Source organism: Colletotrichum spaethianum (genome assembly GCF_022836535.1).
Source record: "Colletotrichum spaethianum MAFF 239500 DNA, contig51, whole genome shotgun sequence".
Lineage (NCBI taxonomy): Eukaryota > Fungi > Ascomycota > Sordariomycetes > Glomerellales > Glomerellaceae > Colletotrichum > Colletotrichum spaethianum.
Window position 1 is genome coordinate 199,141 of NW_026054821.1, and position 21,572 is coordinate 220,712.

At 52.0% G+C, this 21,572-nt stretch overlaps 7 protein-coding genes and 1 non-coding gene across 8 annotated transcripts; 7 read left to right on the plus strand and 1 right to left on the minus strand.

Moving 5' to 3' along the window:
• Positions 1-2,259: 2,259 nt before the first annotated feature.
• On the plus strand, positions 2,260-3,420 carry ColSpa_11834 (zinc-regulated transporter 1; the record flags this gene model as incomplete). The annotated part of the gene is made up of 2 exons (XM_049278046.1): positions 2,260-2,634; positions 2,815-3,420. 2 exons carry the CDS (start codon positions 2,260-2,262, stop codon positions 3,418-3,420), a joined length of 981 nt encoding a protein of 326 aa, XP_049134003.1.
• Positions 3,421-4,727: 1,307 nt separating this feature from the next.
• On the plus strand, positions 4,728-5,289 carry ColSpa_11835 (40S ribosomal protein S19; the record flags this gene model as incomplete). The annotated part of the gene is made up of 3 exons (XM_049278047.1): positions 4,728-4,821; positions 4,899-5,183; positions 5,240-5,289. 3 exons carry the CDS (start codon positions 4,728-4,730, stop codon positions 5,287-5,289), a joined length of 429 nt encoding a protein of 142 aa, XP_049134004.1.
• A 1,327-nt stretch (positions 5,290-6,616) lies between these two features.
• Positions 6,617-7,209, plus strand: ColSpa_11836 (uncharacterized protein; the record flags this gene model as incomplete). The annotated part of the gene is made up of 2 exons (XM_049278048.1): positions 6,617-7,156; positions 7,180-7,209. 2 exons carry the CDS (start codon positions 6,617-6,619, stop codon positions 7,207-7,209), a joined length of 570 nt encoding a protein of 189 aa, XP_049134005.1.
• A 2,247-nt stretch (positions 7,210-9,456) lies between these two features.
• Positions 9,457-9,572, plus strand: ColSpa_rRNA_052. Its single transcript, XR_007414283.1, has one exon. It is a non-coding gene; the product is annotated as a 5S ribosomal RNA (ribosomal RNA).
• Positions 9,573-9,840: 268 nt separating this feature from the next.
• ColSpa_11837 (uncharacterized protein) lies at positions 9,841-12,116 on the minus strand (the record flags this gene model as incomplete). The annotated part of the gene is made up of 3 exons (XM_049278049.1): positions 9,841-10,221; positions 10,293-11,326; positions 11,396-12,116. The coding sequence occupies 3 exons, from the start codon at positions 12,114-12,116 to the stop codon at positions 9,841-9,843; spliced, it is 2,136 nt and encodes a 711-aa protein (XP_049134006.1).
• Positions 12,117-15,019: 2,903 nt separating this feature from the next.
• Positions 15,020-16,003, plus strand: ColSpa_11838 (peptidase S41 family protein ustP; the record flags this gene model as incomplete). The annotated part of the gene is made up of 1 exon (XM_049278050.1): positions 15,020-16,003. The coding sequence occupies one exon, from the start codon at positions 15,020-15,022 to the stop codon at positions 16,001-16,003; it is 984 nt and encodes a 327-aa protein (XP_049134007.1).
• Positions 16,004-17,357: 1,354 nt separating this feature from the next.
• Positions 17,358-19,206, plus strand: ColSpa_11839 (endoglucanase gh5-1; the record flags this gene model as incomplete). Its single annotated transcript, XM_049278051.1, has 3 exons — positions 17,358-17,436; positions 18,019-18,377; positions 18,406-19,206. 3 exons carry the CDS (start codon positions 17,358-17,360, stop codon positions 19,204-19,206), a joined length of 1,239 nt encoding a protein of 412 aa, XP_049134008.1.
• Positions 19,207-20,513: 1,307 nt separating this feature from the next.
• On the plus strand, positions 20,514-21,125 carry ColSpa_11840 (uncharacterized protein; the record flags this gene model as incomplete). Its single annotated transcript, XM_049278052.1, has 1 exon — positions 20,514-21,125. The coding sequence occupies one exon, from the start codon at positions 20,514-20,516 to the stop codon at positions 21,123-21,125; it is 612 nt and encodes a 203-aa protein (XP_049134009.1).
• Positions 21,126-21,572: the final 447 nt, after the last annotated feature.

The following is a 21,572-nucleotide window of genomic DNA, read 5'->3' on the forward strand; positions in this document are numbered from 1 at the left end:
TTGGTGTCCTAACTATGGGTCTTGTAGACGCAAGCCGAAGTGACGCCGTGGCTATTGATGAACCATGGCGTCGGGAGGGCCGCAGCGGTTGCATGGAGTGGAATCAAAAATGCAACGGCGCCTGGGCCGTTGGCCATCTCAGGAAAGCCACGCCGATGCGCACCAAGAGGCAAGGCCGAAAGCAGTTGGACAAATGCCCCGCATTACGATGCCTTGCGAGGCAATGGCATGGTAATTACAATGCCCAGATTGTTCTCCGTAACAGAGCCACTGACGGAACCGAGCGGCTGGCTTGGCTAAAGCTTGATTAGCAGGACATGGCTTGGCCAAGATTTCTTGGCGAAGAGATGAACAAAGATGAAGATTCACCAGCGTCATCATCAGGCTTCAAAATGCGGTCTTTTACAGCCTTTTCAGGCATTATGTCCATCTTTGACGGTGGCATTTTTGATAGGTGGACTAAATGCCTCTCAAGACAGTACGGTGCTTGTAGTCGCAAAAATGCAGTATCTCCGATGATGGATTACCAGCATCAACAACAGCAGATTCTTCAAACTTTAACCCAAATTGTGCCAGGTTCCAGAGAACCACTCAGGGCCCGACATCAGGGAGTGTGCCGCTATATTCGTGCCAGCCTATGCATGTCAAATGACTGCTTGACACCCAGTCATGCGGTTGCGCAGCGGAGGCTCTTGATTGTGACCAACTCAACTCGAGACTCAGGTGAGCGCTGCTCCTACGATGTCAGAGTGAGGACCTTGATGGTTAAGCTAGTGTGGAGAACCTTGATGGCCAGCTCAACAGCCAATGACAATGTGCACAATCGGAGAACAAAATCTGACGGCGTGGGGCAGCCGTGGGCTAGTGCGACGGACCATGGATGGTGCCAGTTCGGCCTGCCAGCGAACTGGGGACCAAGTGGAATGTGGGATGTCTCGAGGAATGCGCCGATTGAGGATTGAACAGAGGTTGGATGCTGTTGCTATTGTTTCTCGACAAAGCGACGATAGTAGCACAATAACTGTTCTGATTGCTGGGCATGGCGGAGCACTGATAGAATGTAACAATGGTCGTTTTGGTTTTGTCCCTTATTGTAGCCTGTACGTCTCTTTGACCCGACGAGTGAGTGCGGACGCTGCAAGGAGCTGCTCCTACGGTATCTCCGATAAGAGTAGTGAGGTAAGAACAAGGTGCAATAGTGGGGCCCGAGTCCACGATTGGGCCATCAAGGTTCTCATTTTCCATTTTGCGCAGCCGCTTGTGCCCGTGCCTGCGCGCCGCTGTGGTCAACAGTTCCCGGTCTTTTGCTTCGAACCTTCGCGGTATGACCACAGAATCGGGAACAGACGGCCTAAACTCTATGGACTTCGGACGACTTTCCAAGTTTACTGAAGGCTATTGACTAGGACGAAGGGCCCAAAAGTTCGGCTTTTCTTACCGCAGCTCCTAATCTACCTCTGGACCCTGCAACCGCATCAATCACGAAAGCAATCCGACCAAAAACAACTGATACGCACCCACCTTGACGTATCCCTTCAGGCTCGCGCATTCAAAGAACCACAGAAAACTGGCGTAGTCGACGAAACAAGACCCTCTTCCCCTCGCCTGCAAGGTGCCGGGTTTCCCACCCTTTTGTGGTTCCTCGTCGAGTTCCCTTGTGCTTAAGCGGGGGGTCCCTCCGTCCTTCTTATGCCCTCCTTACCCCCGTACGCGGCTGACCATCCGGGTTCTCGACGTCCCTTCCCTCGCTGCATACCACCCACCGCCCACCCACCCTCTCGGGTCCGCAAAGATTTCGATTTCTTCCTCGCATCAATATCACCCCCTGCTCTTGGCGCATCTTATATACTGCCCAGCGCCTGTGTCCGAGCCTCACTTCTCCCCATCTACCAAGACGCCAAGCTGCGAGCCAAGACCTGCGAGGATCCATTCCCGTCCTGCGACTTGCAACTGACTGCTCCCGCTCCTCAGTCGCTGCGGCTCTTCGAAGACTTTGGCATTCCTGTAGTACACTGACGCACGCGCACCCGGCCGGCATTCGAATCACCGTCTCCAGGACGCACAGGTTCCAAAGCTACCCCCCTACCGGCATCCCGTCACCATCGCCGATATAGGTGTACCACGACGTTGGAAGTCTCGTCCGTCAAGTTCCGTACCCGTCTTCGACTGTTGCCGGCTGAAGATCAACACCCGCCAGAGTCTTAAGTCAAACTTCCGTCGTACTCCATCCCCACGACACCTGCAAGGACATCAGCAAACATGAACCCCTTAGAGATCTCAGCAGTAAAGCTCCTCGCTCTTCGCCAGGATGAGGGAGCCGGAGCTGAAGAGGCCGTTAACGAGTGCGGCGCTGCCGCCGTTGACGTGAGCAACAAGCCTCTGCGCATCGCCTCCATCTTCATCATCCTCATCGCATCGCTTCTCGGCGGCTTCCTGCCCATCATCCTGGCTCGGACTACCCGGATGCACGTTCCCAAGATGACCTTCTTCATCTTCAAGTATGTCGGTACCGGTGTCATTATCGCAACCGCTTGGATGCATCTGCTGTCTCCTGGTGTCGAGGCTCTGCACAACGAGTGCTTGGCGTCCATGCTGGGAGATTACGACTGGGCCTTTGCCATCGGCCTGATGACTGTTATGGTCATGTTCTTGATCGAAATGGTGGCATCCAACGTTGCCTCTTCGGCTTTCTCCCACGGCCACGACCACGACCACGAGCTGGGTCATGGCCCCATTGCGGTCAAGTCCAAGGACCAAACAACCGATGGGACGAGCGCTAGCGAGGTTTGCCCGCACGACGCTGGTGATGCCGAGAGGGGTAACGGCTTCGTTGACCCCAAGAAGGTGCCCGGACTACCAGATGATGTCAGCTACCCGCCAGGCGGAAGAGACCACCTCGGTCACGCTCGCGACCACAAGGAGGGAGACAGCCACACTGGTCTCGCCGGTCAGCTGATCGCCATCTTCATCCTCGAGTTTGGTGTCGTGTTCCACTCCATCTTTATCGGACTTGTCCTCGCCACCAGCGACGAGCTCGTCGTTCTTCTCATCGTCCTTACCTTCCACCAATTTTTCGAGGGTCTCGGTTTGGGCTCTCGCCTTGCTACTGCCACTTGGCCTGCACACGGACGCTGGTGGCCTCACATCCTTGCGACCATCTACGGTCTCTCGACTCCCCTGGCTATTGCCGTGGGCATCGCTGCCAAGCCGAACAGCGCGCAGACGCAGACTCTCGTCAACGGAATCTTCGACTCTATCAGCGCCGGAATTCTGATGTACACGGGTCTGGTCGAGTTGTTGGCCCACGAGTTCATGTTCAACCCGCAAATGAGAAACTCGCCGCTCAAGGTGCAGCTTTTCGCCTTCGGCTGCGTCGCTCTCGGCGCCGGCGTCATGGCTGTCTTGGCCAACTGGGCCTAGGTGTAACATGCTGGTCATGGCCGTTTTGGTATGTTTTAGACGGTACTAGACTTCTTTCAAGAGACGGGTCATGGGTAATGAAAAAATTGGGTGAGAATGATACCTGGGTCTGTGAGCCTGCCTTAATTGCATGGCGTGGAAGATTCACTTCGGAGGCATTTTGGATTCTGGCATGAGGAGGAGTTTTGCATGGGGCCATTCAGGCATAGTAATTTTATTGATAAAGGAATCAACGTGGTTCAGTCGTAAATGTCGGAGCGTATTATTCGTGAAGACTTGTCCATGCTAGCCTGAGGGTCGCGATGCTGAGTGACGCTGCATACAGGTTAGCCTTAGACTCGCGTTTTTGCAAGGCATGATCTTCGAACACGTCCAGATGCCGGAGAAAACAGTCTGCATGGCGAGCAATTCAGAACCATAATTCATACATGACGACATCGGGTGTCGGTGATCATTGTGCTAGCCTCGATTCTGGGTTTGAAGCAAAGAATTGATCATGAGAAGCTCTGAACCCCTCCTGCTCTGTTATTATAACCCCACTTGACGCTGTACCCACCGGCACTTGAGTTCATCGCAGAAAAGCCTTAGGTAATCCACAAGCTTTGACAACTTTGTCAACCGCCAACAAAAATTTGCAAGGAAAGGGCACGTGATGCCCCACTCCTTCCCAGGGCAGGAAACCCTGCGCCAAGGTTGGCAGTCAACCACCAAAAATTTCCATCGCGAAACGCCCGCCTTTGCGACAATTTCCTTGTTGACCGACCGACCTCATCGCCCAATTTCCATCGCCCAGCGCCCGCACCCAAGTCCGCCCTTCTCCCTCACTACCCAATCAATACCGCAAAAATGGCCGGTGGAATCAACGTCCGCGATGTCGATGTAGGTTAACACCACGCTGCCCAGAGATCTCTCGAAGCACAAAAAAAAGACTATTTCGAAACCTCGAATTGCGAATCTTCGACCCTTCCGTACCTCCGATGACACCGCGCTGTCGCCTCGAAAGTCCATGAACCACCCTCACTCAGGTTGCGCTCCACCATCGCGATCACACTCCTCGCGCCATCTCATATGCACCCCCGAAGCTTGATTACAATGAGGAGTTGAAATATACCCCATGGTGCATCTTGCGGCTGTCGCGACGATGACACGCGGGGCAGAGGGGCAGAGAGTGGTGTGTGAGGGACGGGCTTAGGCTTTCATGGGCAATGGCAGATCGGCGAGGGGGTGCGGAAGAGGAAGAAAACAAAGCACAATTTGAGGAAACGGAGCAGGCGCGAGGGAGTCGAAAGACTTCTGATGACGGAATCATGCTAATTGGTTGTTTTTTCTCCGGGCAGGCGCAGAAGTTCATCAACGCGTATGCCGCTTTCTTGAAGCGTCAGGGCAAGCTGCCCATCCCCGGTATGTCTAATATCTGCAAACACTATTGACCGGAGCGCATGAGCTAACTTCCACCAGGTTGGGTTGACATCGTCAAGACCGGCCCCGCCAAGGAGCTCCCCCCCAGAACATTGACTGGTTCTACGTCCGCGCCGCCTCCGTCGCCCGCCACATCTACCTCCGCAAGACCGTCGGTGTCGGCCGCCTCCGCAAGGTCCACGGCTCCGCCAAGAACCGCGGTGTCCGCCCCTCCCACCACGTCGACGCCTCCGGCTCCGTCGACCGCAAGATCGTCCAGGCCCTCGAGAAGATTGGTGTCCTTGAGCAGGACGAGGAGAAGGGTGGCCGTCGCATCACCCAGTCCGGCCAGCGTGACTTGGACCGTGAGTTCCCTCCATGTTATAATCTTGTAGAGCATGAGTACTGACCCCCCTGCTAGGTATCGCCCAGACCACCGCCGAGGCTGAGGAGGAGGAGGATGACGAGTAAATTATTCCCCCTAGGCACATTCTTATTAAATGAGATGCTGGTGGTAAAATGAGGTTTTCCGGTTCATGGCTACGGCAACAAAAAGGGCATTGGGTTAGGCGTCTGAAAATGGATCACGGGTTTCATGATTGACACATTTGGAACCGCACCCAAATTCAAGTTCCGTCTTCACCTGGTGTTTGTTATACTCTTCTCTTGACATGTAGTGCTACGTGCTGTCAAATCCATGCTGGATCTCAGTCGTCTCTGTGTCTTGGTCATGGCAACATTGCGCCGTCGCTCGCTCGCCTGCTTTGATATTGTGGTTGTGATTCACTCACTTCGGTCTTGCCCCCGTACATATGTTTCTTGAGTCCCTCCACCAAGCCATCACCGCCCTGAAGGCACCCCAATGGTATCACCGCGTTACTAACTGCATCGCCGCACCCGGAGCCTTCCCATTTCAAGGCTGCTCCTTCCGGTGCAGTTTTGTTATCCTTCTTCGTATTTGACCTGTTATTGTTCGAGTTTCGCACTTCCTCCTTCGACTCTCCTTTACCCTTCAACCTCTCTTAACGCATCGCGCGCCTACAGCGTATTCGACCTTCCACTCAACACACTACGACCTTGTTAAAGTGTGAGATTTGTTCGTCTATAACTGACAAGAGTGCCCCAGCTTCTCTTGACAGCCTTATCTCGCCAGTCTGCTCTTGCTTCCTCAATACAAGCCTTAACAAGCACAGTCACTCACTTAAACAGATCATCCACTCTCTCCGCCAACACAACCCGCCCAAGTAAGAATACTCACCTTCAGCTTAAAGTTTTCTCCCTTCCTCATCCAGCACACTCTATTTTCTCGCAGTACGCGGCTTTCCGTAACCGATTTCACGCGTCCAGTTTCACAATTTAGTTGTCGTCTCAGCCTCAACTTACCCTACCTCCAGGCAAGCTAAGTACACAGTCTTGCCTCCGGCCTTCCCGTCTGTCTACAGTTCAAAGCTAGTTCCGTTTTCTCGAACTATAAGCTTGTTTCTTCGTTCTAAGATCGTCCTTTACGGGCCTCGCCTCTCGATCGTCCAAAACGTCCATACTTCGGGGCAGGTACGTCAGTCACCTTCACCATCAATATGCTCTTTTACACCAGTAACCGTCAAATCGCGCTTTCCCTTAAATTCCTACTCGCAAAGTATCATTCAGATCTCTCAACTGACTAAGTCAAGCATCAGTTACAAACCGTAACCGAGAATTACCTGTTCTTGCCCGACTAGAAGTACTACTGCTCGCTAAATCAAGAGTCTTCAGTGCTGCAAACCGTCTTGGTCTTAGGAGCCTCATAGCGAACAAAAACATGAGCCATTCCACGGAGTCGACTGCCACCGCGGCCGAGCGCGCATCATCGACAGATACGTTCGCACTCACAGAACGGCCACTAATTGAGCTAGAACAGATGGACTTTGATGTTCCACATCCGAGTATCGAGCATACTTGCACTGAGGTGCAGAAAACAGCGTCCTTAGTCGATAAAGCCCCTATCTCTGCCGACAACGGTATCAATATCAAGGAAGACGGCATAGCCTTTGATGCTCCTCCTATCGGCGACATCGTCGCTTTTGAGAAGCCTTCCGACAAGATATTCTTTTTCAAACGAATGCGTAACGGCCATCCCCGCCTTGATGTTCTTCTCCAGGTTGGCTCAGGCCGCCTCCAGCCTAACGCAAGCGATGAGGCTGAATATGCTGTATGGGAAGCCAGCGAAAACCTTTATATCTACCGAACAGCTGGTCCTGATATTAAAGTCCTCCAATCTATGGGCAGTGTCGAGTATACAGCCGATAAGAGCTCAAGGTCGGATACCAAGCGCAGCTTCAGTGGAAAGACTGTTGGGTTTGTGGGTATACGCGACGCTCACAGTCAAGTACGCGTACTCAAGCTGGCCATTAGTGGATTGTCTTTCTGCCCACACAGGAAAGAAGACAAAAGCAATTTTCTATTCCACCCTAAATGGACGGCTAGGGTGAAACAACTTGCAAAGGAGTTGGGCATCAACTTAAAATCGTTTTATGATGGACACGGTCAGAAGGCTTCAAAAGAGCACGTCGGAGATTGGCGATCTAGCCACGTTGAAAAGAAACTGTCCACGCACATTGTATGGACGTTTCTAGCCATGTACGGCCTGAAGGACAAGACCGGCAAAATTTCACGAAACGACCTTTACCAACTTCGGCGACGCCTACGAGAGGAGGGTCTTGAACCTAAATTCGAGATACACCTCAGCCGCGGTCCATGTGGCATACCTCAGCGTCCTGGTCGGTGTGTTCCGTTTGTTCGGAGACTTGCGCAGGTAACAGGCATACGGTTCACAATACACTCCTAGGAGGAGAACATTATACTGGATGGATCAGTCCCGCCTAGACGCCCGCCAAGGGAAGTTGAACCAATGGAGCACCAAGAAAAAGCAAGCAGTTTCTGCGCCTATGACAGTGAGGCAGAGGAGTTGGACTCGTTCATCGAAGAGGTTGAGGCCCAGGCGAATCTCGTCTATGACGGCTTCAACGAGGCCGAGCACCACCCACCAACCTCTAGTATTGGTCCAAACCAAGGCAGAATCATTGACACAAACCAGTCCGGCAGTTCGTCTCCGCTCCCCCAACTTAGCGTCTCGCCCAGCGCTACCCGACGATTTGGAAGGTCCCTTCGCAAGTTCAAACGGCTTGCTGATGATATAAAGAAGCCTTTACCTGCTACTCCGGTGACCAAAGAGGAGTTCATGCAGATGAGCCCATATCACCAACATGCTTCTTCACAAAGCCTCTTCTGGGAGGAAAACAGAACCCCAATCAGAGATCGACAACAAAGACCAGCGGCTCTTGAGGACGGAAGAGATCGCCGGGCCCGTAAGCTTGCATTGAGACGACGGCGCGCGGCTGCAAAAGGCACCGAGGCTACACAACGATCGACAGGCAAGTCTAATTCTCGATCCGGTACACTTTGCTGTTGGCTGACGAAGTGGTGGATAAGGTTCGTCTGCACTTGCGGGGCGTCTAGGTGGTCTTCTTCATTCAAGCCGGCGATTGCGATGAGGGCGATAACAAGGGGATGCATTGGGACTATTTCGAGCCTCAGCTTATGGAGGGCAAGTCGCCAGCCTCGAAAACAGAGTATGCTGGCCGAGAAAAGGTAACTGGTATGAGAAAGAGCTTTGCTTTAAACTGGGGGTTGCGAAAAGAAAAAGGGAGGGGGGGTTGTTGGTTTTCTTCACATGTTGGTTAGCCTGGGGCGGCTGAGTTGTGCGATCCACGAGTCTGTCTTCCCGGGCAACTATGACCACAGAAGTATCAAGACACTAGGAATACGCTGGTGGAATACTGGCATCATGTGCAGACTTTGCTTCACAAAAGATAGACAATGAGGGTTTTATAAAACAGGAATGCCACATTACATTTCCCGGGTCCCGAGCTAGGATTTCCATGTGACGGAAGCTACAACTCAATTGTGTAAGATAACAAAGTTGACTACTTCATTACTGCTTGATGCAGAAGTCAGAATTCTCGTCTAGTTAGTGAATTACGATCTTCAGGATTAGATGCATAGTAGCTGGCATATAGTATCTTGACCTTGCATGTAGGCTACGTCCAGTTCCCTCTTGGGCCCTCAGGTTCCAAAGAGGCTCTATCCGGGCTTCGATTAGGGTAGAAAGGTCCGGCGATATGGTACAATCTCTTATGGCAATTATGGTTTCGTAATTGATATTCCCATGGGCGTCCATTAACACAGTGATGAGGCTCATGATATCGCAGTCAGGCCAGGTTGCTGAAAGGGGAAAGACGAGGGAAGAAGCAAGAAACTTTTGCAACGATTTTCAAGAACCGCCATTAGGACTTTTCTGTGACTACAAGACTTTTTTCAAAGATCAGTTGATCATATCGATAGATTGCCAAATTTATCGCTGTTGTCCGGCGTTGTTGTCCCGCAGTGCCGGGCAAAGTCTTGGTAGGTGCCGGATGCACTGGGTATCGAGACAGACAAATGGATACGGAAATGAAAGTAGCTCTGATGAAAGAGAGTGAATTCTTTTAACACATAAAAAGGTGCGGATAAATCCATTCCAGCTGGCAGGTTGAATCTCAACACATCAGACCCAAACACAGCACAACATTCATATTCTATTCCAGCTGCACATTCTTCCACATACGACCATACCCATTGGAAAACTCGGGATCCCGTCCGCTCTCCCATAGATAAGCCAATGAGGGCCGGATTAGTAGTTGGGTCGGTGACGACCAGCGAATACCTGGTGTTGTATGTTGTTGATCAATCTTTTTGAGTGGTAAAACTTCCAAGCGGTGGGTGACGATGTCGCTTGCTCCGTGTTGCCTTCACCTGTGCCTTAAACCAAACACTGATAGCTCAGGCCATGGAGAGTGTACCATGCTTCTGACATAAGTTGTGCCCTGCCTCAATTCCCGTTACTGTACTGTTGTGATAGGTTCAACCCGGTAGTTTCTTCCTGTGAAGGCTGTACCATGGTAAGATTCCATAAAAGCAGTCAGTATACAATTTCAACGCATCCCATCACTCGGTACAATCGATTTTTGGCTCATCAGTTACACTTCCTTGAGGTGTATAGATAACTAGCACAGCAGATGTTAGCGGCAGGCTGCAGTATCGTTGAGGAGGCTTCCTACCCTCAGTGGTGGTTGACGAGTCATCCGACAAGCCTGTGGCCTGCCCCTCAAGGAACTGGGTGAGTTCGCACAGGCATCTCTGAAGAAACTCCTTCTTTTCCTCCAACTGCTTGACTTCATCATCGAGAGCCTCTGACTGTCCAATCGTCTGCGCCGGACGGGCTTCGGAAGGAGGCTTTGGCGTTGGGGCGAACGCGTCTGGAAGCTTCTGTAAGACGCTGTTTTCGATGATTTGATGGAACTCGTGGATCATGACCGGAAGAGCAAGCTGCGAGGGTTTTAGGTTAGCAATTGGGGAAATTTAGCGTAGAAGAAGACTAGGAGGCAACTGGCACACACCTGATAGTGCGCTTGCATGTAGTCGATGGCCAATTCACTAGCAACCCGATCAAGGTCGGTGTCAACCTCGAGAGTGATATTGTGGACGAGGAGTGAGGTTAGATCTGGAGTCAGGCCGGGAGGATTTGAGTGTTTACACTTTCTAACGATTTTATCCAGGTGCTCTTGAACACGGGCTTTTTCGCGCTTTAGTCGAATCTGCTGCACTGCTTCGATAACGGGATAGCTGTTGATGAGCCAGCGCGAGCTCAATGAGTCCAGCAAGTGTCCAATCTCCTTCTCGATGTTGGATTTGAGACCTTCGAAAAAGGGAGTCAAGTTTGATAACACCTCTGCTTTGGCATCCGACGACACAATGCCAGAAACGATTCCCTCCAGTGTCTCTCGAGAGGCATCAAGAATATGCCGGAGTGATTCTTGTATGATACCCTTCCAAGGGTTACACTGCATTGCAAGCAATTCAGAAATGACCCGAGAACTGAGGGTTCCAGGGGCTTCGCGACCCTTGCATCTCTTGACCATCTTGTCAACCCTCTTGACAAAGATATACCGGTAGATAGCCTGGAGATTATTGGCCGAGTGTGGAAAATCAACAATCTCCACTGCGTGACCGTTTTCGGACATCCTTTTTCCGAGAGATGCAAGCAGCTCTAGAATAATAGTGCGAAGTCGAGGTTGCTTGCACTCTGGGAGTTCGGAAAAGTTTTTGCTGAAGAAAGGGTTGGTGTAATTCCCATCCACTGCGTCTTGAACCAATTCCGACAAGACTTTATCTGTCTCCATTGCCTGCTTTGTTTCCGCGACCAACAAATTGCTACTGAGAGACTGCAGCATGACATTTATGGTAACTATTTGAGATTTGATCTCATCTTTCACATCGTAGAGTTGTGATCGTGCGTGATCTTCAAACACGGCCGTTAGATGGTCCTTGACGGCTAAGAACCCAACATTCGAGACATCCATCAGGTCCTTGAGCCGATATGCATCAACGCGCTCAAAATCCTCGCTAATCAAGTCCATTACTGTGTGCCAGCCTATTCGACATTTGTATTGCTTGAGTCGAATAAGATATTCGAGCAAGGTGTCACAGCGCCGATACCTACTTTTGTTCCGGCGATGAGATTGAAAGATTCCAAAGGTACGCTCTCCATTGGGGTCGACTTGTCGGACCAATTCCAGTAGGCTCAATTCGGTATCCAACTCGCAGATTTGACAAGCAACCACAAGTATAAGGTCCCGTGGGTTTCTTATGTACTTAAGAATCTTTTTCTCGGCGATGCTGGGGTAGGCAGCCGGCTGGAACTTAAGGTTGTCGTCGAGCAAGGGTGGAAGAGCGATAATTGACAAGAGTGGCACTCGCGCCTTGCAAACTTCGATTCGAATAACATCTTCGACGATAAGCTTCGTGGCGAAAGTGAACGACATGACGGTCTGTTTCGCTGCATCTATACCAACGTCCAGATCTAGCGTCCAAGACGAAATGTCGGTTGTACTCCGCTCGGCAAAGCTCAATAATGTTGCCTTTTCTTCTTCGGATCGCTCAGCTGACGGGATGATGGTTATGGTCGAGCTGCAGCCGTCTGGATTGTCGTCAAGAGGAGGGCGAAGGACGATCTCGAAGATGAAGTAACAGTTGAAACGCTCGCTTCCTAGACTGACATTGATACCAGTCAAGTCCTTTAGGGGGTCGCAGCCGCAATAATCAGTGCTATCTTGCCTACACAGAACAACCCGAGGCAGAGAAGTATAATCACTGAGTCCTTGTAGATGAAGTTTGTTGATGACATCGTGGTACTTGTGGGCTTCTTTGAGACGAGACGCCATGCTGAACACGGTGGACGGTCAAATAAGGTTTATGGTAAGAGGACAAAAAAAAAGCGAAGCGTGTTATGTATAGTTTGCTTAGGGTGAGAAAGGGTTGCGGATGTCTCTAGTTTCCGGATTGTGCTTGTCTCTTGGCCCTTTACCAGACTGGGCAGCGATGGTCTATTTATGCACTTTTTAATAACCTACATGCAATCAGGCGATAGCGAGAGCAAGAAGGTAAAAAGCTCACAAGATTAAACTTTACTTAAGCCTTCTGTTGGAAGCAGAGCTACGAGTCTACACAAGGTTTGTTGGGGCATTAGACAAACTATCCCCAGCCCGAACTGGGCAAAATGGTCAAAATCAGTCTTTACAATCCATGAAAACCCGATATTCACATGTGGTAGTGGCAGTGGTATCCAAAGACCTTTGACAAAATTGGGTTTAGAGTATTGTAGATTCCAAAATATCCTAGAAGCTGATCTGGAAGTACGCGCCCAGGACCAGACTCAGTCAAACGTCCCTATCGAAACGACAAACCTCAATGTCACCTTTCATTCCATACTTTGAATGCTTACTTCAGTGGATGGAGAGGATGATCGCTAAAGCTGTGGATTAGAAACCCCCCTCTGTTGGTACGAGCTGGGATGCTCATCCTCAGCATTTGGAAGGATGAACACGACACAAGGTCAAAAGACTTACTCATTTGCATTAGTTGGAAGCACCCCCGGCCATGCTCGAGGCGCAGGCCAACATTTCTTGTCCGTCTTGGCAACCTCCACAAACCAGCCCACAGCCCTAAGGCGCGTAAGCTAACTGGTCAACTCAGTTAGGACTGGTAAACACTGCCCAGAAACCCCTACGTAATGCCTAAGGCTGTAGCTCCTACGCGCGACGTCATTAGCTGGACTCATGCAGCTAATGTATGGATTAATCTGCTGCCTTGGACCGTCGTAGGGGCGGCTAATGGCACCTCTTCTTTGGAACTCACTCAGGACTGTCTTTGGGAGCTATGAACGATCCACTTAAAGTGAGCAACTTGTATGCTACACTTCCTAAAGTCCCTTTCACGACCACCAAACAACCAAGCTCCTGTCATGTCAAAACCTGCGGCTCTGGCGTAAATGGGGTAATCTCGATGTTGTAAATACAAGCGAATGCATGAGATGGATTGGAGAGAAGAAGTTGTCAAACAAGAAGAGCAGATTCGCGTGACAAGTCGGCCACAACGTCGGAAGAGATTCAACGTCCCCATGTCTGCCAAGCAACGCCAATCCCGCCCGACCTTGCACATTGCTCATAGCCTCAGCTCGGGGACTTTGGTAGGCCTGTTGGTGCCACAGAAGGATGCGCCGCTAACCAAATAATGTCGCGAGTTGTCTTGGGTGCGCCGTGAACATAAAGACGGCTGCAACCCATTCAATCGTAAAACATTGCCGATTCAAGCGCAACTTGGGACCAATTCCACGACTTTGGGTCGTCATTCATCTCAATGTTCCATCTTGCTTCGGCGCTTGTGCGGGCTTTGACCCTCAGTAGCATTGCCGTCGCCGCCCCGACTGTCTCTACCCCGTTCCGGAGACAAACCCCGAGTAGCGAGGCCTGTGCCGAGATCGGCCGAGTTTACGACAAAGCCGCATCGGCAAACGCCACAAGTACGCTTAAACAATCCTCCCACTTGATTCATGGAGCCGATATCAAGGGCCGAAGATGAAAATTGTGCTAATAGTTTAGTCAGGTAACGTAGTGGTGAAGCCCTCGGTAGCATACCAGTGTCTGAGATCGATCCCGGTAGACGTTGAAAGAGATGTCGCGCTTGTCAAATATCTCCGGCCGTGGCTCGAGTTCCAAAGCACGATTGGTATTCTTTCCGACCCACCGGAAGAATACCTATACCCTGGAGTTGACATATTTGGCGGGTTTGACAACATAACCCAGTCGCTTGAAAATGACGGATACGAATCGCAGTTTGACTTTACGGTGGACCTGTACAGACTGATCAACGTCAAACCTCGCGATGGACACTTGTCATGGTCGCCTGCTCTGGGTGTCTTGATCAGCTTCTCAACCCCGGCCCTGTTCATTTCAATCTCGGAGGACGGCGTCCAGACACCCAAGATCTACCTTCACTGTGAGGCCAGCGAACTCTTTAGGTGGTGCACAGTAGTACTAACGTAGAAAAAGCCGACTACGAGCGAAGCTTACAGCAAGGCTATAACGCGTCGGAGGTCAAATCCTTTGACGATTTACCTATCGTCAACTACCTCCAGCAGCGATCTGTCGACAATTCGCGAGACCAGGACCCCGATGCGGCGTACAACGAGCAGCTCTACAGCGCAGCCTTGGCCAACGTACTGGAGACTGCTGGTGCTGTTAGATACCTTCACACAGCCCTTTCGGATGAGAGCGTCATCGAGTTTACCAATGGCACCAAGATGACTGTCGTCAATACTGCCCGTGTCGTCGCCAACTTTTCTGGCATCGACTCCGGCAGTGCCGTCCACGACCGCTTCGAGGTCCCGGGAGACGACGGCAAGGCAGAAGTGAGACTCAACTCTACTACGAGGGAATTTTCTCCTGAGCTAGAGGGCTACCCAACGCCTTTTGTGATTCACGAGGACAGGTACATCAGCGGTTATCTCTTCAACGAATCAATCTTGGACGATACCGCCGTCCTAGCCATCAATATTTTTGCTTCCCAGAACAATAGCAGATCTGGGTCACGAACAGTCATTGAGGATATCATGGCTGACCCCATCGAGTTTATCAGGGTCACCAACGAATTTGTCGAAACCAGCAGGAGGCAGGAGAAGTCCAAGCTAATCATCGATCTGCAGGGCAACGGTGGCGGCTTGGTGGCCAACGCCGTAGCACTGTATACAATACTGTTCCCAGAAGGGGGCAAGGAGACACATATGAACATGCGTGTTCGCGCGCACGCTGCTCTTAACTGGGTCGGCACAACAGCAGAGGACTTTGGCACCGATTTGCAGATGCTCCCTTACCCAATCGGCTTCAACGGCTTCATCGACGAGGGCCTGAAGAACTTCACCAACTGGGAGGACTTCTATGGTCCGGAAAAGATCGGCGACGACCAGTTCACCAATATTGTGCAGCCGATGGAGGTGGCCTACGCTCGCACTGGACTTCCTGGCGTCTTCGAGATCCCAGAGCCGTGGTTCAAGCCTGAGGATACCATCATCGTCACTGATGGCCACTGCGCGTCCGCCTGCGCCTATGTTGTAGGCATGATGACCCGCGAGCTCGGCATCCCAGTCGTCGCCATGGGTGGTCGCCCAATTGATGCGCCCATGCAAGCCGTAGGAGGCACCAAGGGCGGTCCCGTCATCACACTGAGGCCGTACCAGTTGCTCTACCCCGCGCTCGGCACCTTCGTCTCGCCGCCTGAGGATGTTGACATGACGCCCTTCGCTAAGCCAGACCCACCGCTGGCTGGTATGCCTACAGAGACATGGACCATCAACTCGGCCAACATTTATCTGGACGATGACCTAGAGGGTACTCCTGTGCAGTTTAGATATGAAGCGGCGAACTGCAAGCTATACTACACCTGGGACACTCTAACGAACATGACCAACCTGTGGACTGCGGTAGCAGACATCAAATGGAATGGAGGCAAGTGTGTGTCGGGCTCAACCACGAATGATGATGGTACCATGGGCTCATCTACGCTTGGATACTCGGATAAGGTTGTATCGAACTTTACGTGGGCTGCTGGTCCTGGAGATGTTATCGAGGGATCCAGACCAGATAACGGCGGTGGTGGCGGAAATGGTACTGGCGATGGTAATGATGAGGATCAGAACGCTGCCGGCTCGCTAAGAGGTGGTGGAGGCCTGTTGTCTTTCTTGATGTTTGCGATTGTGGTGGTGTTCATCATGTAATACATCGCGAGAAACGCGGGAGTACTTATGCCTAGTTCGGTTCAAGGGAACATGGCACACTCGTCAGAGTTCAATCAAAGACGTGTGCAACTCCTTCAGACACTAGCATGTGCGCAGCGAAAATACTTATTCATTGGAAGCCCCGCAGGTGGCAATATGGTGGTTATCGTACTTTTCCGCCAAAGATCTCCACTAAACATTATATTGGAGATGGGACAAGACGTTTGCCAGGAGATACTATGTAAAACCTCTCCGTCCACAGCAGCATGGAATAGGTATGAGCTCTAGCTTGTAACCGAGAATTTCGGCATCGAAGAACAGCCAGGGAAGTGGATCAGAAGTTTGTGTGGGCAAGAAGGTGTTTCAATTAGAGTAATCGAGGAAAATCCCACAGTTAGTCTCCTTTTGAAAAATAAAAAATAAAACATCTCTTCCTGGTTCAGCAGGAAATCGGATATTGCAACCTGGGCAAGTTACTGTATGCACCCATCATGGAGAGAGACTCTTACCCTGAGGCTGGATGAGATCCCCTTTCTTCTTGTCATTGTATTGTAATCTTCTCATTACGCTTACATGCGCCCTAACACGCCTCGGCCTAGCCCCAAAAGCGAGCGAGGTTAGGTGGTGGACAAATCCACATAAAAGCTTCAATTCCCGGATGGTCCAGGGACCACCCTGCGCAGCCAGGGCAGCTTCTCCCAATGCGGCGCTTAAGCCGCGACTATCTCTAAAAGCAAAGTCAAAAATATAAACCACTCAAACCCGAAACAATTCGGAAGCCCGGCTCTGATAGCCCACTAATGCCTTCGGATCCGGCACGGTGCAACGGCACGCAGGCCTGGCCTAGCAGACCCCCAGAAAGATCGCCCTTATCCAAGCAAAGCCAAGACTTTGACAACTTCGCCAGAAGAAACATTTAGAGTGATGGCCAGAGACTGCACGAAAAGACCAAATGCCATTTGATAGTTAAGTCGGGCTGAATTGCGACATAGAGCAAACCCTCAATTGTGGTGCCTAGTAACCCTAGATTGACACCTCAAAAGCTTAAGTTAAGCCTCGAACACCTTGTTTAAATCATTTATTGACGCATGCGCTGCGTACTCAAAAGCATCGTGCTCATTTAGCCGTGGGGTTCCCGCCTTCGCCTTCGTCTACTTTCTTCCCGGAAGTCTAACTGGCAAAGCCGAACACACATGTCATATGAGATACCAGGAACGCTCTAGAACGCCGGCCAGCGAAATGAAGGGGGAAGACATTAAATGACGGATAAGGTGGCAACATCCCAGTCTCTCTAGATCGTGGCGACTCTAGCCTTCCACGTCACTACTCTCGTCGATGTCCCACAACCATAATCATGGGGCAATTCGGCGGAAGCGGTGGCCCCACGAGTCGCATCCACGCAACAGGGATCTCAACCATCACCGTTCCGGCCAGTCGGCACGACAAATGACATAGGTTAGATGGAGATGGTAATTTCGACTCCTGAATCGACTGAGATATAAGACTTGAGAGGAGGTCTATTTCTGAAGAAGGCAAACTGGCTATATTGCACCAAGTTTCATCTTACCCTATCTTTCAGGGCCTTCCACTCTTTTGCAACATCACGTTCCTTTGCCCAGTCGCTCTTTTGAACTCAGACACTCTTTTTTCACTGAATCTGGCATTCACCATGAAGGGACTCATCGTCAGTGCTGCTATTGTCGGCGGCGCCATGGCTCAGGCCGGCCCTTACATGCCCTGCGGCGGCAAGGGCTGGACCGGCGCAACGACTTGCGTGTCCGGTTACACGTGTGTCGCCCAGAACGAATACTACAGCCAGTGTGTCCAGGGAAGCGGATCCGGTGACGCCAGTCCCGCAACCACCTTGAGAACATCGACGAGACGGTCTTGTAAGTCTAAAGCAGCGTCCGCCAGTGCCGTCGTGCCGCAGGTCCCCACGACGAGCCTGTCACTTTCTTCGACTTCGGTCCCGGCTGTTGCTGTGTCATCCGCGAAGCCCATTGACACCGAACCAGCCTCTTCGACATCCATCCCCGCCTCCGTCAAGGCCTCCGCTGCCGCCAGCAAGTACAAGGCTGCTGATACCAACCCCACTACTGCGGTTTCCTCGGCCGCTCCCGTCACCAGCAAGCCTGCCTCGGTCACTCCCGTCACCAGCAAGCCTGTGTCCTCCGTGGCTTCTGCCACTAGCAAGGCGTCTGCCCCCGCCGCTTCCGCCTCCACCACCCCCGGCAGGTCCGGCAAGTTCAAGTGGTTTGGTACCAACCAGAGTGGCGCTGAGTTCGCCTCTGGATCCCTGCCCGGCACTCTGGGCACCGACTATGCCTTCCCGGACACAGCCAAGATCACCGTTAGATGCAGCCGTCCCAGCAGTGTGCGTTCTTGATTAACATGTGCAACAGACCCTTATGAACGAAGGATACACGACCTTCCGCGTTCCGTTCCTTATGGAGCGACTGTCCCCTGACAGCATTTCGGGCAAGTTCAACGCCGACTACCTCTCCGGTCTGACCAAGGTCATCGAGCATATCACCTCCGCCGGTGGCTACGCCGTCCTCGACCCCCACAACTACGGCCGCTACCGGAACAACATCATCACCGACACCGCCGCCTTCAAGACCTTCTTCACCAACCTGGCTACGGAGTTCAAGTCCAACGACAATGTTATCTTTGACACCAACAACGAATATAACTCGATGGACCAGGACCTCGTTCTGCAGCTGAACCAGGCCGCCATTGACGGAATCCGTGCCGCCGGCTCCGAGAACTGGATCTGGGCCGAGGGCAACTCTTGGAGCGGCGCACACAGCTGGACCAGCGTGAACGACAACATGAAGGGCCTGACCGACTCGCTCAACAAGGTCGTCTACGAGATGCATCAGTATCTCGATAGCGACAGCAGCGGCACCTCCGCCGACTGTGTTTCGGCCACCGAGGGCGTTGAGCGCGTTAAGGACGCCACCGCATGGCTCCGCTCCAACAAGAAGGTCGGTGTCATCGGCGAGTATGCCGGCGGCGCCAACGCCCAGTGCAAGGATGCCGTTGTCGGTATGCTCGACTACCTCCAGGAGAACAGCGACGTCTGGCTCGGTGCGACTTGGTGGGCCGGCGGACCGATGTGGGGTTCGTACATGTACTCGCTCGAGCCCGAGACCGGTGTTGGCTACAGCTACTACAACGACGTGTTGAAGGCCTACCTTTAAACTCGCATTGGCGAAAAGCGAGATAGCGGTTTGTTTGCAGGGGATGAGGGCATGTTTCGATGTTCCTTCAAGTAAGGGACGTATTTTCTATTCTTCTGTATAAAGTTGCGAGAGCTTCTTGGTCGATCTGCGTCTAGAGGCCTCTCAGTTAGGGGTCTGGCTGACAGCCCATGACTGCTGCCGCACATGTTCACTTCTTGTATCCGATTTATCAATTTGAACCGTTCCCGAAAGGGAACGCAGATCCAGAGATGTTGTGTCGTATCTTCATGATTTGCGGTTTACCCAGTAGCTGCCCGATGCTTGTCGGCCAGCGAAGTGCATTATCGTGCGCCTATTTTCACAAACTTAGTCGGATTTCAGAGACGGCCTACCGGTACCCAGTTAATCACGACTTATCCGACTATGTATTTTATAAAGTATGAAAAGATGCTTGCAAAGGCGAACCCCCCCCCCCCCCCTCTCCCACCTTTTCTTGCCCTCAAAGCGACGAGCTCATTAAATACATTGGCCCTAATGTAGGTACTCAAAATCAGGCAGGACGCGCCCAAGGTTTTCGATGTTGGGCAAGCGTCTTGAGTTTTCTGACGCGGTGTCAAGAGAACCACCAAAGCCCAGCGGATACAACTGACCACGAAAACGGCCCCTGAAAACCCATCATGCAACGCTGCAGCGTGTGGAAATTTTGGCTGCAGCTTCGGTTGGAGCTGGTGTTGGATGTAACCTATCGCGTTTCGCGCTAATATAGGCTGAACGAACAGACGTCTATGCATCGAGTGCAATCTCTTTCAAGCCGCACCTTTCCAGAAGCTCAACAGCGCAACAGCTTTGCGCTGCATCCCGACAGTCTGGGAACAGGTCAAATTGGATTTGATAATAATTGCACGCACGAGTGGGGTGATTCCTCCGTCGCAAGGGCCTTTGCTGCCTGGTGGCGGCTAAGGACCCCTGTCGAAGGCTCTGGAAACTAACCGTAACCAATCTCCAACGTCCGAATCCCTTCAACGCTGGTAGGCAGCAGCCACCCCACCGGATGTGGCACAGACATAGTCAGGAACATAAATACCTTGCTGTGGTTATGGTGAAGTGTCGAGATCTAGAATGTTTACTCTTGGGCACTGCAATCCACCCAATCCGTTCAAAACACTGGGCACAGCCCACTAGTTACCACGTTGCGTCAACTTTCGAATCCGGATTAGAACGTAATTCACGCGTATATCATAACGACACCCGTGTTTCACTTTCCCCATCTTTCCATTTTTCCTAAAATGGTTTCTTGCCGAGTCGACGGAACGCCCGCCCACGGCATGCCGAAAGGCTTCAACGCGCCGCCGCCGGCCCCACAACCGGCGCCCTACACGGCCTACTCCGGTCCGCCGGGCAAGGCAAACATCCTCACCCGCCAGTTCGCCGCGCTGCCTCTCATTGCGCTTCTTTACACTGCCGCCGTCCCGTTCACCCCGGTCGTCTGGGTCCTCAACATTGACGGGAGCTCCCTTTTCGACCGCCTCTTAGCCGGCATAGTCATGCTGTCGGCGTGCTACTTCCAATGGCGCATCGCGGGACTCACATCACCTCTCGCCGTCTTTCTCCCGGGGCCGGGCGGCAGTAGAATTCGCAACGGACGGATTGAGCAGGGCTCTAACGTGGGATTCGTCTGGCACCCCAGTAACTACTGGCCGTACGTGATCTGCGAGGCGATGCTCCTGTGCGTCGCCGAGTTTGGGGGCAATGAGCTGTTGAGACGGAGCATCGTTTGCGGTGTCATTGCGGGGCTATGGCTTGTTGGGTACCACGCGACGCCGGAGTCGACGAGGCGCTGGGCCTATGAGAACATCAAGGCTTGGCTGTTTTGGATGGTGCTGGATGAGATGATGCGTGTTGGGGGGAGGAGTTATAGCGGGCGGCGCCGCAGATGAGTGCCGATGACCAATGCGGTATCTGAAACAAGCATGGGAAGGAGAGCCTCTGGAAGTAATTCGGAAAAACTCTCGTGGAGTCGCGCATTAAAATGGACTGCAGAGGCTTGGGATGGTTAGAATCCACACATTATGCTTGGAGCAGACTACAAACCAATAGTTCCTCCTACTTATATACTATTACAAGTATTCTTTTCATGATGGGCATTAAACCATGTCAATTTTAAGCTTAATGTGACTTGGTGGCACATATATATACTCAGCGACAGGGTAAGCATCCCCGGCCTGACGAGCGACCGCAGCTGAAGTTGCTGGTTTCAATAGATACGTAATCCTGAGCAGCCATCATACCAGACTGTTGATGATATTTGCGGAGACTATTTCGCTCACTGGAAGTTGGCAAGCGGGTCGGAACGTCACCGTGTTCTGTGTACGACACCACACATA